At 34.6% G+C, this 16,910-nt stretch overlaps 1 protein-coding gene across 2 annotated transcripts in view; it reads right to left on the bottom strand.

Moving 5' to 3' along the window:
* Nucleotides 1-16,668, bottom strand: part of LOC149774467 (metabotropic glutamate receptor 4-like) — a 69,764-nt gene extending 53,096 nt beyond the window's left edge. Inside the window, exons 1-5 of one of the 2 annotated variants that reach the window (XM_089945252.1) lie at nucleotides 16,514-16,668; nucleotides 12,560-13,383; nucleotides 10,961-11,073; nucleotides 9,414-9,622; nucleotides 701-920 (exon numbers count right to left, since the gene is read on the bottom strand). In XM_089945252.1, the coding sequence (XP_089801378.1) occupies nucleotides 701-920; nucleotides 9,414-9,622; nucleotides 10,961-11,073; nucleotides 12,560-13,051 (1,034 nt within the window). In that variant the 5' untranslated portion in view covers nucleotides 13,052-13,383; nucleotides 16,514-16,668. The remainder of the gene's footprint in view (nucleotides 1-700; nucleotides 921-9,413; nucleotides 9,623-10,960; nucleotides 11,074-12,559; nucleotides 13,384-16,513) is intronic. The other variant, XM_089945253.1, reaches the window with a different exon arrangement.
* Between the last annotated feature and the right edge of the window lie 242 nt (nucleotides 16,669-16,910).

The raw sequence follows: 16,910 nt of genomic DNA, 5'->3' as shown, positions 1-16,910 counted from the left end.
ACTAGTAGTAACAGTGGGACTAATAGTAGCAGTAGCAGTGAAAGTAGTAGTACTATTAATAGTAGCAGTAGTAGTAGTAGTAGCAGGAGCAGTAGTGTTGGTAGCACGTTTAGTAGTAACTGAATCTTTCATTTACCATTAAAAGAAGCTTTATAGTTTTTTATCTTTATAAAATCTTGACTAGAGCTCCAATTTAATGCACGACCAATTAAATCCTTTATTAGGTATTCTTTAAAGTGAATAAAATCTCATATTCTCCATCCGTCTGTTCGCATTTATGTTGCCATAAGTACTCCTAATCAGCTGGATCGAAAATTACGAAAACCTTGTAGTTGTATATCCCTTTTGGCAATCAAATGCGAGTGAAGTGTCATCATTGTTTGTAGCCCAAGGCGTCTCTAAGAGGGGGTCAAAAGTTAAATTAAAAAAAGATTCATTTATCCTTCTTGAACAAATATAAGTTCTACAGTTACAGCTGGTATTCGCAAAAACGAAATTGATACGTTTTGGTTTATGACTCCTTGGCAAATATATGTGGATCGGGGTGAGTATAGCGTGTGAGTTAGAATAAATATAAACAAGCATGGGAATTTTGTATGTTTGGCCAGTGAAAGTGCTTAATTTTATTTTCGCAATTTTTGTGTTTTTGAATAGTGCCAATGCTTTATGTCATAAAACAATTATTGATCCATCTGAACACCTTGTAAAATATCTGTCGAAGTCCGGCATTTCTTTTGCGAGTGGCAATAGCGCTATGGCACCGTCCGCTACTAATTGCACGCCAAGCTTGGTAAAGTCACGTGCGGCCCATGCATCAGACCCTACCCAGATATAACGTCCGCTGTAACCTCGTTCGTATATCGTTTGGAATAACACCTCCACTAGGTCTAGGTATGCATACAACACCACCACAATTTTACCTGCAGGGAAGAGAGAAACAGTTTTAAAGTTTGTTTAGAAACAACTGATCGCTGTTTGACTATTTATTCTTAATAATGCATTGAATCGGTGTTAGACATTCACTATAAACTGCCACACTGCAGACATCGTAACGATATGACAGAAAAATTGTTTCAGCTACGTTAAAAATCATAATCACACACACACACACACACACACACACACACACACACACACATTGTTAATAATGCACATGATCGGTGTTTGACTATGTATTCTTAATAATGCATTGGATCCGTGTATGACTATTTATTCCTTTTAACAAACAGGATAGGAGTTTAACTATTTATTCTTATTAGCACAATGGATCAGTGTTTGACTATTAATTCTTAATAATGCACATGATCGGTGTTCTACTATTTATTCTTAATAAAGCACAGGATCGGAGTTTGACTATTTATTCTAAAAAATGCATTGGTTTGGTGTTTGACTATTTATTATTATTAACACACTGGATCGGTGTTTGATCATTTATTCTTAATAATGTACAGGATCGGTGTTTGTCTTCTAATCTTAATAATGCAAAGGATAACTTTTTGACTATTTATTCGTACCAACATACTGGATAAGTGTTTGACTATTTCTTCTTATTAACACATTGGATCGGTGTTTGACAATTTATTCTTAACAATGCACAGGATCGGTGTTTGGCTACTTATTCTTACTAACGCACTGGATAGGTTTTTGACTATTTATTTTGATTAACACAATGGATCAGTGTTTACCTATTTATTCTTAATAATACATGGGATCGGTGTTTGTCTTTTAACCTAAAAAAAGACAGAATCTGTGTTCGACTATTTATTCTTACTAACACACAGAATCAGTGTTTGACAATGTATTCTTATTGACACATTGGATAGGTGTTTGTTTTTTATACCGAATAATGCATAGGGTCGGTGTTAGTCTTTTACCCTTAATAACGCACAGGATCAGTGTTTGGCTACTTATTCTTACCAACACACTGGATAGGTGTTTGACAATTTATTCTTAATAACACTTGCATTGGTGTTTGTCTTTTATTCTTAACAATGCACAGGGTCAGTGTTTGACCCTTTATTCTTATTAACACATTGGATAGGTGTTTGACTATTTATTCTTAATAACGCACAGGATCAGTGTTTGACTACTTAATCTTACCAACACACTGGATAGGTGTTTGACTATTTATTCCTATTAACACTTGGATTGGTGTTTGACTATTTATTCTTAATAATGCTCAGGATCAGTGTTTGGCATTTTATTCTAACTGACGCACTTGATAGGTGTTTGTTTATTTATTCTTATTAACACATTGGATCGCTGCTTGTCTTTTATTCTTAACAATGCACAGGGTCAGTGTTTGACCCTTTATTCTTATTAACACATTGGATCGGTGTTTGACTATTTATTCTTACTAACACACAGGATCGGTGTTTGACTATTTATTCTTACTAACACACAGGATCGGTGTTTGACTATTTAATGTTAATAATGCACAGGATCAGTGTTTGACTATTTATTCTTTAAAATGCACAGGGTTGGTATTTGCCTTTTATTCTTAATAATGCACAGGATCGGTGTTTGTCTTTTATTCTTAACAATGCACATGATCGGTGTTTGCCTTTTATTCTTAATAATGCACAGGGTCGGTGTTTGACTATTTATTCTTAATAATGCACAGGATCGGTGTTTGTCTTTTATTCTTAACAATGCACATGATCGGTGTTTGCCTTTTATTCTTAATAATGCACAGGATCGGTGTTTGTCTTTTATTGTTAATAATGCACAGGATCAGTGTTTGTCTAGTTATTCTTAACAATGCATATGATCGGTATTTGACTATTTATTCTTAATAATGCACAGGATCGGTGTTTGTCTTTTATTCCTAATAATGCAAAGGATCAGTGTTTGTCTTTTATTCTTAATAATGCACCCGATCAGTGTTTGGATTATTTATTCTTATTAACACATTTGATCGGTGTTTGTCTTTTATTCCTAATACTGCACAGGGTCGGTGTTTCTCTTTTATTCTAAATAATGCACAGGGTCGGTGCTTGTCTTTTATACTTATTAATGCTTTGGATCAGTGTTTGACTGTTTATTATTTTTAAGAATTTGGATCGGTGTCTCTCTTTTATTCTTAGTAATGCACAGGATCGATGTTTGACTATTTTTTCTTTCTAATGCTCATGACCAGTGTTTGACTATTTGTTCATAATAACACATTGGATAGGTGTTTGTCTTTTATTCTTAATAATGCACCCGATCCGTGTTTGATTATTTATTCTTATTAACACTTGGTTCGGAGTTTGTCTATTTATTCTTAATAATGCACAAGATTGGTGTTTGACTATTTATTCTTAATAATGCACAGAATCGGTGTTGGTCTTTTATTCTTAGTAATGCCCAGGGTCAGTGTTTGACTATTTATTCCTATTAAGACATTGGATCGGTGTTTGACTAATTATTCTTAATAATTCACAGGATCTGTGTTTACCTTTTTTTCTTAATAACGCACAGGGTCGGTGTTTGACTATTTATTCTTAATAATGCACATGATCGGAGTTTGTCTTTTATTCTTAAAAATGCACAGGGTCGGTGATTGTCTTTTACACTTATTAATGCACAGGGTCGGTGTTTGAGTATATATTCCTAATAATGCACAGGATCGGCGTTTGTCTTTTATTCTTAATAATGCACATTATCGGTGTTTGACTATGTATTGTTATTAACACATTGGATCGGTGTCTGACTACGTATTCTTTGTAACACACAGGTTCAGTGTTTGACTATTTATTTTTATTAACACATTAGATCGGTGTTTGACTATTCAGTCTTAATAATGCACATGATCGGTATTTGTCTTTTATTTTTAATAATGCACTGGGTCAGTGTTTGACTATTTATTCTTAATAACACATTGGATCCGTGTTTGACTATTTATTCTTAATAATGCACAGGGTCAGTGTTTGACTATTTATTCTTAATAATGCACAGGATCGTTGTTTGTCTTTTATTCTTAATAATGCACCGGATCGGTGTTTGTCTTTTATTCTTAATCATGGACAGGATCAGTGTTTGACTATTTATTCTTAATAATTCACAGGATTGGTGTTTGCCTATTTAATCTTAATAATGCACAGTGTCAGTGTTTGTGTATTTGTTCTTAATAACACGTGGGATCGGTGTTTATCTTTTATTCATAATAATTCCAAGCGTCAATATTTGGCTATTTTTTCATATTAACTCATTGGATCGGTGTTTGACTACTTATTCTTAATAGCACACAGGATCAGTGTTTGACTAATTATTCTTATTCACACATTGGATTAGTGTTTGTCTAATTATTCTTATTCACACATTGGATTGATGTTTGTCTATTTATTCTTAATAATCCAAAGGATCGGTGTTTGTCTTTTATTCCTAAAAATGCGATGGATCATTATTTGACTATTTATTCTTATTAACACAATGGATCGGTGTTTAACTATTTATTCTTATGAACACATTGGATCAGTGTTTGACTATTTATTCTTAATAATGCAAAGAATGGGTGTTTGTCTTTTTTTCTTAAAATTGCACAGGATCGGTGTTTGTCTTTTATTTTTTACAATGCACAGGGTCGGTGTTTGTCTTTTATTCTTAATAATGCACCCGGGAAGTGTTTGACTATTTATTCTTAATAATACACAGGGTCGGTGTTTGTCTTTTATTCTTAATAATGCACCCGATTGGTGTTTGACTATTTATTCTTAATAACACATGGGATCGGTGTTTGACAATTGATTCTTCATAATGCACAGGATCGGTGTTTTTCCTTTATTCTTAATAACGCACAGGATCAGTGCTTGACTACTTAGTCTTGCCAACACACTGGATAGGTGTTTGACTATTTATTCTTATTAATACTTGGATCGGTGTTTGACTATTTATTCTTAATAATTTACAGGATCGCTGTTTGTCTTTTATTCATAACAATGCACAGGATCAGTGTTTGACATTTGTTTTCTTACTGACACACTGGATAGGTGTTTGAATATTTATTCTTATTAACACATTGGATCGCTGTTTGTCTTGTATTCTCAATAATGCACAGGGTCAGTGTTTGACTATTTATTCTTATTAACACATTGGATCGGTGTTTGATTATTTATTCTTACTAACACACAGGATCAGTCTTTGAGTATTTATTCTTAGTAACACATTGGATCGGTGTTTGTCTTTTATTCTTAATAATGCACATGATCTGTGTTGGTCTTTAATTCTTAATAATGCACAGGGTCGGTGTTTGTCTTTTATTCTTAATAATGCACCCGATCAGTGTTTGACAAATGATTCTTATTAAAACATTTGATCGGCGTTTGTCTTTTATTCTTATTAATGCACAGGATCGGTGTTTATCTTTTATTCCTAATAATGCATAGGACCAGTGTTTGACTATTTATTCTTAATAATGCAAAGGATCAGTGTTTGACTTTTATTCTTAATAATGCACAGGATCAGTGTTTGACTATTTATTCTTAAAAATGCACAGGGTCGGTGTTTGTCTTTTATTCCTAATATTACACAGGATCGGTGTTTGACTATTTATTCTAAATAATGCACAGTGTCAGTGTTTGACTATTTATTCTTAATAGTACAAAGGATCAGTGTTTGACTATTTATTCTTAATAATGCACAGGATCAGTGTTTGACTATTTATTCTTAATAATGCAAAGGATCAGTGTTTGACTATTTATTCTTATTAAGACATTGGATCGGTGTTTGTCTTTTATTCGTAATAATGAACAGGATCGGTGTTTGCCTTTTATTCTTACTAATGCACAGGATCAGTGTTTGACTATTTATTCTTAATAATGCACAGGGTTGGTGTTTGCCTTTTATTCTTAATAATGCACAGGATCAGTGTTTGACTACATATTCTTAATAATGCAAAGGATCAGTGTTTGACTATTTATTCTTGATAATGCACAGGATCGGTGTTTGACTATTTATTCTTAATAATGCACAGGATCAGTGTTTGACTATTTATTCTTAATAGTACAAAGGATCAGTGTTTGACTATTTATTCTTAATAATGCACAGGATCAGTGTTTGACTATTTATTCTTAATAATGCAAAGGATCAGTGTTTGACTATTTATTTTGATAATGCAAAGGATCAGTGTTTGACTATTTATTCTTGATAATGCACAGGATCGGTGTTTGACTATTTATTCTTGATAATACACAGGATCGGTGTTTGACTATTTATTTTTAATAATGCAAAGGATCAGTGTTTGACTATTTATTCTTGATAATGCACAGGATCGGTGTTTGACTATTTATTCTTAATAATGCACAGGATCAGTGTTTGACTATTTATTCTTAATAATGCAAAGGATCAGTGTTTGACTATTTATTCTTAATAATGCAAAGGATCAGTGTTTGACTATGTATTCTTGATAATGCACAAGATCGGTGTTTGGCTATTTATCCTTAATAACACATGGGATCGGCGTTTGACTATTTATTCTTGATAATGTACAGAATCTATGTTTGTCTTTAATTCTTAATAATGCACCCGACCAGTGTTTGACTATTATTCTTATTAACACATTGGTTCGGTGTTTGACTATTTATTCATAATAATGCACAGGATCAGTGTTTGACTATTTATTCTTAATAATGCACAGGATCAGTGTTTGTCTGTTATTCTTAATAATGCACAGGGTCTGCGTTTGTCTTTTATTCCTAATAATGCACAGGGTCAGTGTTCAACTATTTATTCTTGTTAACACACTGCATCGGTGTTTCACTATTTATTGTTAGTAACACACAGGATCAGTGTTTGATACTTTTTCTTACTAACACACAAGATCAGTGTTTGAGTATTTATTCTTAATAATGCACAGGATCGGTGTTTGTCTTTTATTCGTAATAATGCACAGGATCGGTATTTGACTATTTATTCTTAATAATTCAAAGTGTCAGTGTTTGACTATTTTTTATATTAACACATTGGATTGGTGTTTGACTACTTCTTAATAACACACATGATCAGGTTTTGACTAATTATTCTTATTAACGGATTGGATTGGTGTTTGTCTATTTCTTCTTAACAATGCACATGATCGGTGTTTGTCTTTTGTTCCTAATAATGCACAGGATCAGTGTTCGACTATTTATTCTTATTAACACAATGGATCCGTGTTTTACTATTTATTCTTATTAACACATTGGATAGGTGTTTGACTTTTTATTCTTATTAACACATTGGATATGTGTTTTACTATTTATTCTTATTAACACATTGGTTAGGTGTTTGACTATTTATTCTTATTAACACATTGGATAGGTGTTTGACTATTTATTCTTATTAACACATTGGATAGGTGTTTGACTATTTATTCTTATTAACACATTGGATAGGTGTTTTACTACTTATTCTTATTAACACATTGGATAAGTGTTTGACTTTTTATTCTTATTATCACATTAGATAGGTGTTTGACTTTTTATTCTTATTATCAGATTGGATAGGTGTTTTACTATTTATTCTTATTGTCACATTAGATAGGTGTTTGACTATTTATTCTTATTATCACATTGGATAGGTGTTTGACTACTTATTCTTATTAACACATTGGATATGTGTTTGACTATTTATTCTTATTAACACATTGGATAGGTATTTTACTACTTATTCTTATTAACACATTGGATAAGTGTTTGACTTTTTATTCTTATTATCACATTAGATAGGTGTTTGACTTTTTATTCTTATTATCAGATTGGATAGGTGTTTTACTATTTATTCTTATTGTCACATTAGATAGGTGTTTGACTTTTTATTCTTATTATCACATTGGATAGGTGTTTGACTACTTATTCTTATTAACACATTGGATATGTGTTTGACTATTTATTCTTATTAACACATTGGATAGGTGTTTGACTATTTATTCTTATTAACACATTGGATAGGTGTTTGACTATTTATTCTTATTGACACATTGGATAGGTGTTTGACTATTTATTCTTATTAACACATTGGATATGTGTTTGACTATTTATTCTTATTAACACACTGGATAGGTGTTTTGCTTCTTATTCTTATTAACACACTGGATAGGTGTTTTACTACTTATTCTTATTAACACACTGGATAGGTGTTTTACTACTTATTCTTATTAACACATTGGATAGGTGTTTTACTACTTATTCTTATTAACACACTGGATAGGTGTTTTACTACTTATTCTTATTAACACATTGGATAGGTGTTTTACTATTTATTCCTATTATTACATTGGATAGGTGTTTTACTATTTATTCTTATTATCACATTCGATAGGTGTTTGACTATTTATTCTTATTAACACATTGGATAGGTGTTTGACTATTTATTCTTATTAACACATTGGATAGGTGTTTGACTATTTATTCTTATTAACACATTGGACAAGTGTTTTACTTCTTATTCTTAGTAATGCAATTGTCCAGCAAATGATTTACTAGATCTCAAAGAAAACTTACGTTATGTTTTAAAATAATGAGGTCGATCATAATCCTCATTGCGAATGGAATTAACACTTCCACCTCATGGTAAGAGGGATGGGGAGTGGGATAGGATTCCACGACAGTAACCAGATGGCACAATAACAGAGAGGAATCCATTCGTCTCTGTAATTCCAGCTCAGTTTGTTCTTCCGAACCGCGTCTTCCGATTTATAACGTGTATCGACTGTGATCAAGTATAGCTTTAAGTTCAAAACAGGTAAACAGCTGATTCGCTTGAGTGACTAGAAGATATCTTGGTTAATTCCGACACTTTTCTCCGATAATGAGAGAATGGAAACAGTCTCTGAGCGGACTACAAATGAATCGTTTACAAGGGATACAAGATTTAAGTTGTGGGACAGAAGTAGGTAGAGCTAGCCGAGTTGGGAATATGAAGGTGAGAGAAATCGTGTTTACAAAGTGTTACTCTGTTACTGTCTTTGTCGCCCCACCCCTTCTCACCCAGAGCCTCTCATATACAACGTCAAGCATTATGAGTATCTATATCTGTTAACTACTAATTCTATTTTTTTTATTTATAACTAGCCATGAGGGTGGATGAGAGAAATAAGGAAAAAAAAAAAAAAAAGAATAAGTGGTCCATAGTACGAGGTACCGCCAAGTCAATCCACAGTTTATTTCCCTTTTTGGTGCCCATCCCCAATCATTCTCCAGCCAATCCGCAGTTTATTTCCCTTTTTGGTGCCCATCCCCATTCATCGTCCAGCCAATCCACAGTTTATTTTTCTATTTTGATGCCCATCCACATTCATCCTTCAGCTGTTGTTGATATGAAAATAATAAATAGGCTGCTGGCAAAGAGGGGATAAAAACTGTAAGGATACCCCAATTGCAATGGAGAAAATGGACGCACAAAAAGAGACAGGCAAAGTCAGACAGACGGACAGTTGAATTTGGGAAGGATCGTACCATTTGTGTTATTGTGGTCATTAAGTGCATCCACGATATCATTCATCTCTTGCTTCTTCTCCTCCTCGCTTGAGAAATATCGTTTCATCTTCCTAGAGTACGCAACACAAATTCCATACTGAGAAGCGGCTTTCATCACTAACTGAAAGCCCTGCTCCCCATAACTCGAATCCTCGAAAACTCCAGTGATGTACGTCCATTTTAATCTCCTGTTAAAAAAAATATCGACAGGTTATTTTCCCTGTTATACTCATCAAACTCAGAGTCAAGTCAATTCGCAGTTTATTTCACTTCTTGATACACATTCTCACGCACCGTCAAGACAATCGACAGTTTATTTCCCTTACTGGTTATCATCCCCATTTACAGTCCAGTCAATCTAGTTTATTTCCGTTTCTGATGTCCAGTCCCATTCACCGTCCTGCCAATCCGCAGGTTATTCCCATTTTAGATACACATCCCTACTCACCGTCCAGCCAGTCCAGTTTATTCCCTTATTGATGCCCATCCCCAGTCACCATCCAGCCGATGCGCAGTTTATTTCCCTTTTTGGTGCGCATCCTCATTCACCGTCCAGTCAATCCACAGTTTGTTTTCTTTTATGATGCCCAGCCCAATTCACCGCCCGGCAATCCACAGTTTATTACCCCTTTTGAGACCCATCCCCACTCACAGTCACAGTTTATTTCCGTTTTTGATGCCAATCCCCATTCCCCGTTCAGCCAACCCACAGTTTATTTCCCTCTTTGAGACCCACCCCCGCTCACAGTCACAGTTTATTTCCCTCTTTGAGACCCACCCCCGCTCACAGTCACGGTTTATTTCCCTCTTTGAGACCCACCCCCGCTCACAGTCACAGTTTATTTCCCTCTTTGAGACCCACCCTCGCTCACAGTCACAGTTTATTTCCCTCTTTGAGACCCACCCCCGCTCACAGTCTAGCTACAACTTGCATTCAGACTTCAAAGTCTTCGTTGTCATCGTTGTCATCGTTGTCATCTACTCAGCGTAACAACACATCATACAACATATATGTCATTATCCTTATTCAATCGGTGTAGACTAAGTCCTGGTTACGAGAAGACTCAAATGACAGACACATACACGTGCGCGCAATCATAACTGTTCGGTCACATTGTATCCGCAAAAGAAACTATTTCTAAAGAGATTTTACAAATCACTGCGTTGTCAGAGAAGTATTAACAGCTTTTTGAAACCTATGCATAGGGTGTAAGTGATTATTTGCAGTAACATTTCTGACAAAAACTAGAATTTATTAAACGAACTTCAGCCTTTTTCTTAAATTGTCTCAATATTAAGAATTTTTCGATTACTTTAGGAAACGAAATAAAATCAGAAAAATATGGAAATAAATAACTTTGAGCTGCATTATGATACATCAAACACTGTTTTATCTTGTATGACATTATAACTGGCAACGTTATTGAAAGTTTGTTGTATGTAACGATATGAAATATGATATTTATAGGATCAACACTGACGTCATGTGAGAAGCAAAAAGAAGGTAGAAAGTCAGATTCATCTACCTCAGAAGTTCAACGATGGCGACTGATTGGTAAATGTCTGATGGTACGGTCCTTTTGAAATAATCATACCGCCCTTTGTCACTTAGTTCCGGACTTGTAGATCTATAGCTTATCTGTAAAGAAATAACATAAACAGAAATAATGGATTTAAAGAAGAAAGAAAAAAGACTCATCGACGATTAATCTTCTAGTTAACGTGTACATACCAACTAATCGGGTTCATTCTTTGAAATGATTCACTCATGAACGATATACTCCGAAGGAAAAACCTGTTGAGATAACCCGTCATATTCACACGCAGTCTAGCAACATACGTCTTTGGGTGAGTTCCATTAAATGAATATAGCTTTCTGTGTTATCAAATGGCTTTCATCACAGCCGTTCTATCTCCCACCTATTTAACGCGAGCCCAATCCCGATCCCAACTCCAAAAAGGTGATTGTTGAGGAGGTTTAACAAAACTTTGAATCTAAGAAAGCATTATTCATGGAGAATCTCACTGTAAAGATTTTCCACCAGGTACAATGCATCTGCAGTCAGGTGTCTTCCTTGTAATATAGATAACAAAATGCTTCATCACTGACACATGAACTCGTTTATTTTTTTCTTTCTCTTCCACATTTGTATCATTATTTCTAATTTTTGAAATCTCTGACCGCGTACGAACGGCATTACTTAGTTTCACAAATCTTCCTTATGTTGACTCTGATAAAAAAACTTAGAAAGCAAGAACACAGATCCAAAAATTAAATGTAATGTTTTGTCGAAGCTATTCAAGCTATTGTATGCTAATTTTGAATGAAATCTAACTCGAGATCCAAGCAATTAAAAATATCTACACTTTTAATTTAACATAAACATGTGACCATTAATTTTTACTTTCAATCACAAGAGACTGAATAGAGGATCGAAACTCATCTGTGCAATGCACCCAACCAAAACGAAACAAAAGCAAACTAACAAAACACCACTCAGTACCTCCGCCCCTACTATCTCTACCCTACTATCTCCGATATGCATCCAGGATCCGAGCCATTTTTATCATCTATTCACCGTTGTCAAGTATCATACCATGCTCTCTCTCTCTCTCTCTTTATATATATATATATATATATATATATATATATATATATATATATATATATATATATATATATATATATATATATATATATATATATATATATATATATACATATATGTGTGTGTGTGTGTGTGTGTATGTATATATAGATGGCGTTATTGGTATCGAAAAACTAATGACTGACGATCCGAAATACAAGCACATATATGACCGATCAATACTGACTCTCTAAACGTCATCCAAAGGACGGTTATCAAAATAGTGCACGTTAAACTTTGGTATTAGTTTTGTTACTGAAATGGAATGATTTCCTAACAATATCGTTTATTTCTTAACTAAAGGAGTTATGAAAATAATAGATAGAAATATTTTCAAAATATTGACGGAAATCAAGGAACATGTGTTATACTTCGAACTAGTCACCTACTGTAAACCTAGAATGAGATACACATATATAATTTAACATCAATAGGAATTAGTGATATCAATAAATATCGCATGATATATTTCTTTACCTGGGGTATTTTGAAAAGCCGTAAGAGGCTTGCAACTTGAATGGACTCGGCGCTGGACGTAGCGCCAATCACGCCAACCACGTAATTCTCATCTGCGATAGCCACTGGTTCAGATCCATTTGCGCATGTCCAGAAATTACTTCCTTGCATCTTGATCTTTTGCTTGATGAACTCCATTGTCCTATCTAAGGCGACGGTGTCGCTAAAGCATGTATCCATAACAACGACTCCAAGCTTAAAACCCGGAAGGACTTCGTTGTTAATTTTTCTAATGGCGTACAACATTCCTTCTAGAGCTTGCATTCCATCATTCTCAACTATAATGTCACTACAACCGCCACCCTCTTTCAAGTGGTGCATCGGAAGTAAGCCGCCGATGATAAGGTCCCCGGTGAGATTCAGATACTTGTAGTTTAGTGTTTGAACTAATGGGACGTAAACCATAAGAAAAACTACTACAGCACCTAATGTTTGCATATTAATCCGCATCATCAAGAAACGTCAGCACTCCAAAATAAAAGATTGAATAATACCAAAATTATCAGATAAGCATCATTGCGCTTTACGGATCATAGGCAATGACCCATGGTTTGGTTAAACTTCAAAAGATGATTGTTCCCAAATGAATATCAAAAATTATTTATTTAAAGCCAGCTGTTCGTCCTTCTACAGAAGGCAATAGAGTTAGCATTCAAATGCTAAATGGCATGTTGTCGTGGCAAAGCAAGACATATTTAAGACATAAATGGATGATTTATCACAAGATTCTGATATTCACAATTTCCCACGATTAGGATGCTGACCCATTTTCCACAGTACATGGTCTGCAAAAAAATTACCATATAATATATCTTTAAACTGCATAACATCTATACCTCGTTCTATCTCTCTCACTATCTATCTATCTATCTATCTATCTATCTATCTATCTATCTATCTATCTATCTATCCCTCTCTGACCTTCTGTCTGTCTGTCTGTCTCTCCATATATATATATATATATATATATATATATATATATATATATATATATATATATATATATATATATATATATATATATATATATATATGATAATCATCCTGTATGGTACTCATTACGTAGTCTATATGATACTCACACTGTAGTCTGTATGATACTAATTAGGTAGTATGTATGATACTCATTCTGTTGTCTGCAGGATACCCATACTGTAGTCTATATGACACTAATTGTGTAGTCTGTATGACACTCATTTTGTAGTCTACATGATATTCATGCTGTAGTCAACATTATACTCATAATACGGTCTGTAAGATACTCATTCTGCAGTCTGTATGATACTCATTTTGTAGTCTACATGATATTCATACTGACTGTAGTCTACATTATACTCATAATACGGTCTGTAAGATACTCATTCTGCAGTCTGTATGACACTCATTTTGTAGTCTACATGATATTCATACTGACTGTAGTTTACATTATACTCATAATATGGTCTGTAAGATACTCATTCTGCAGTCTGTATGATACTCATTTTGTAGTCTACATGATACTCTTTCTGTATTATATATGATATTCATACTGCAGTCTGTATGATACTCATTTTGTAGTCTATGTGATAATAATAATGTAATCTATATGTTATATCTCTTGTGCTACTTTAGCCAAGCATACCTTTAGCAAGATATATCTTTTATACATATTGTAGTTTCTTATCTTAGGCATTGTTCTTGTTCACGCGCTTGGTTTCCTTTATCATTAGCCTGGAACAGGCCTGTGACGGCAAGTTTGTTCTCCGTACGGATAACAGTATTTGCCTTGGAACGAGGTGAAGTCAAGTTGGTTCTTCGAACTTATAACACGAATTTTCATGAAGCACATTAATTCTGATTTTGTTTCATAAACTTTACTCTCATTTTCAAACATAGAAATATGTCAGACTTTATCTCGGTGTGCGCGCATGTGTGTGTGTGTGTGTTTGTGTGTGTGTGTGTGTGTGTATCCGTGCGCGTGTTGTGTTACATTTGTATATTGTAAATTGTTTCTCCCAAAGAGGAAGAGGTTTATTCTTTTAACTCAAAACACACACACACACACACACACACACACACACACACACACACACACATATATATATATATATAGAGAGAGAGAGAGAGAGAGAGAGAGACAGAGACAGACAGACATATATTCCTTTTATTAATCGTCAAAACATCGTACACTGGTGAAATAATGAATGGTTAATGTGATATCAATGCTGATAGAAATGCGAATTTGACATGCAGAGATGAATCTTAACTGATAAAGCATTCATGTCGCATTTTACAGCATTCTTATAAGGTGTTAATCTTTTTATCAAGTATTTTAGCACAACTATCTTCTACTATTTCCGCCTGGACTAACGTGTTACTCATTGAACGGACGGAAGTCACTTAGCGTAATTAGCGTCATTCAAACTGAGCTGTTTTTGTTTTTATAGACCTCTTTCCTCTCCTCTCCGCTCCCCACCCCACCATCATAATTACTAGGGTTAAGATATCCGACTTCAGAACAGCGATGCTGTCCGAGTACGGCGAATATTTTCACTTTCCTGAAACGTTAATTCCGACCACTATGTTAATATTTAGGATCGGATTAGCATTCAATATTCTCAGCATGCAAACCTACATGCTATCGTCTTTCGATGTACAAATATGCATGCTATCGTCATAGAACCAGCCTTTGAAATATCTCAGTGTAGCAATTTCGGTGTGCAAACCTACATGCTATCGTCATAGAACCAGTCTTCGAAATATCTTAGTGTAGCAATTTCGGTGTGTAAAAGTATATGCTACAGTCATAGGGTCATTCCTGTCAACTGTTGTATCTTGGTGGAAATATTTATCATACTGGTATTTTAAAAAAGTGTTAACAAGGGTGATTGTGGGGGAAGAGGATGCAATTTGATTATGCCATCAGGGTGACCACAAGATCTTATCAGAAAATTTACAAAGCCTGCCGACTACCCCGCCCCAAAGAAAACAACAACAACAACAACAACAATACAGAAGCGGGTTCTTATTTTGTAAATTCAGAAGCGTTCTCAGGCTGATTTCTACATGTAATACGTTGCACAAGTATCCAGCGTAACGTTATGTACACATATACATCTTCAGCTCCATTGCAATAATTTTAACTTGTCTCAAGATTTGAATATTTAAATGCTCAAATCCAGGAAGTTTGTTTGTGTGTGTAATATGGATTTTTAACGTAGCTTAAACAATCTTTAAGTGATATCGCTACGATGTCTGTAGTGTGGCAGTTTAAATTGATGTCTAGCACTTGGGCATCATGCCGCAGACACGTAGCATGATGTACCACCCAGTCACATCTATATTGACACAAGTCCGACCCAGTCACATCTATCCTGACACAAGGTCGACCAGTTATAACACTAAATCTTTATGCTGAGCGCCAGGCGAGGCAGCTGTAAATACCATTTTTTATTAAGTCTTTAGTAGGACTTGGCCGGGCTTCAAACCCACGACCTCCCACTTCCGAGGCGGACACTTTAATCGTTAGGCCACCGGAGCGGAGTGGTCTCCAACATTTTAATTTGTCTCAAGATTTGAAGTATTCAAATGCTCAAATCCAATAATTGTAGCTTGTAGCAAGATTTGAAATATGCAAATGTTCAACTCCAATAATTGTGTTTTGTCTCGAGATTTGAAATATTCAAAAGCCTAAATACAATAATTGTAACATGGCTTAATATTTTCATTATTCGAATGTTAAAATCCTATATTTGTAACTTGTCTCAAGATATTGAACTATTCGTATTCACTAAAGTGTTGCCTAGATAATATCATGCCATGGAAAATATACCCCATACAAGAAGATAAATCGGTGCAATTGCAAATCCGTTAACTCGGCCAAACCATTGCGAATGAATCAAATTCGTTGGAAAAGGTGTACATAACTTTTCTTACCTTGCATCTATTATCGTCTAATGCGTCCCAACGTTTTAGTCCAATGGTGAAGAAAAGATCATAAGAAATTGATAAACCTGAGGTCGCCGTAACTTTACCGACGATTCAACTCTGTACAGTTGAATAATGACCAGTTATCACAGTGACACAATCCCTTCTTTAAATTGGTGACGTTTGAGCCTCAAGGGGATAGGACGGAAATTAAAGTAAGTGTCCTCTGCACATCTGAGCCAACATGAAGGCTGGGACTTGAATGGAGATCTTTGTTTTCTGTCCACATTCTGCATTATTAGTGTATTGAATGGCCTGAAAACTAGGATTGTACATATTTTGTTGTGTGAATCATTGGGGACAGAGTATCATTAACACTATTTATTAGAAGCGGATCAAAAATACT

The sequence above is a fragment of the Sinohyriopsis cumingii genome, unplaced genomic scaffold (assembly GCF_028554795.1).
Source record: "Sinohyriopsis cumingii isolate HCF-2022 unplaced genomic scaffold, ASM2855479v2 utg000229l, whole genome shotgun sequence".
Taxonomy (NCBI): Eukaryota; Metazoa; Mollusca; class Bivalvia; order Unionida; family Unionidae; genus Sinohyriopsis; species Sinohyriopsis cumingii.
The sequence above is the reverse complement of the archived record's forward strand: the minus strand, read 5'-3'. Positions and strand labels throughout refer to the sequence as shown.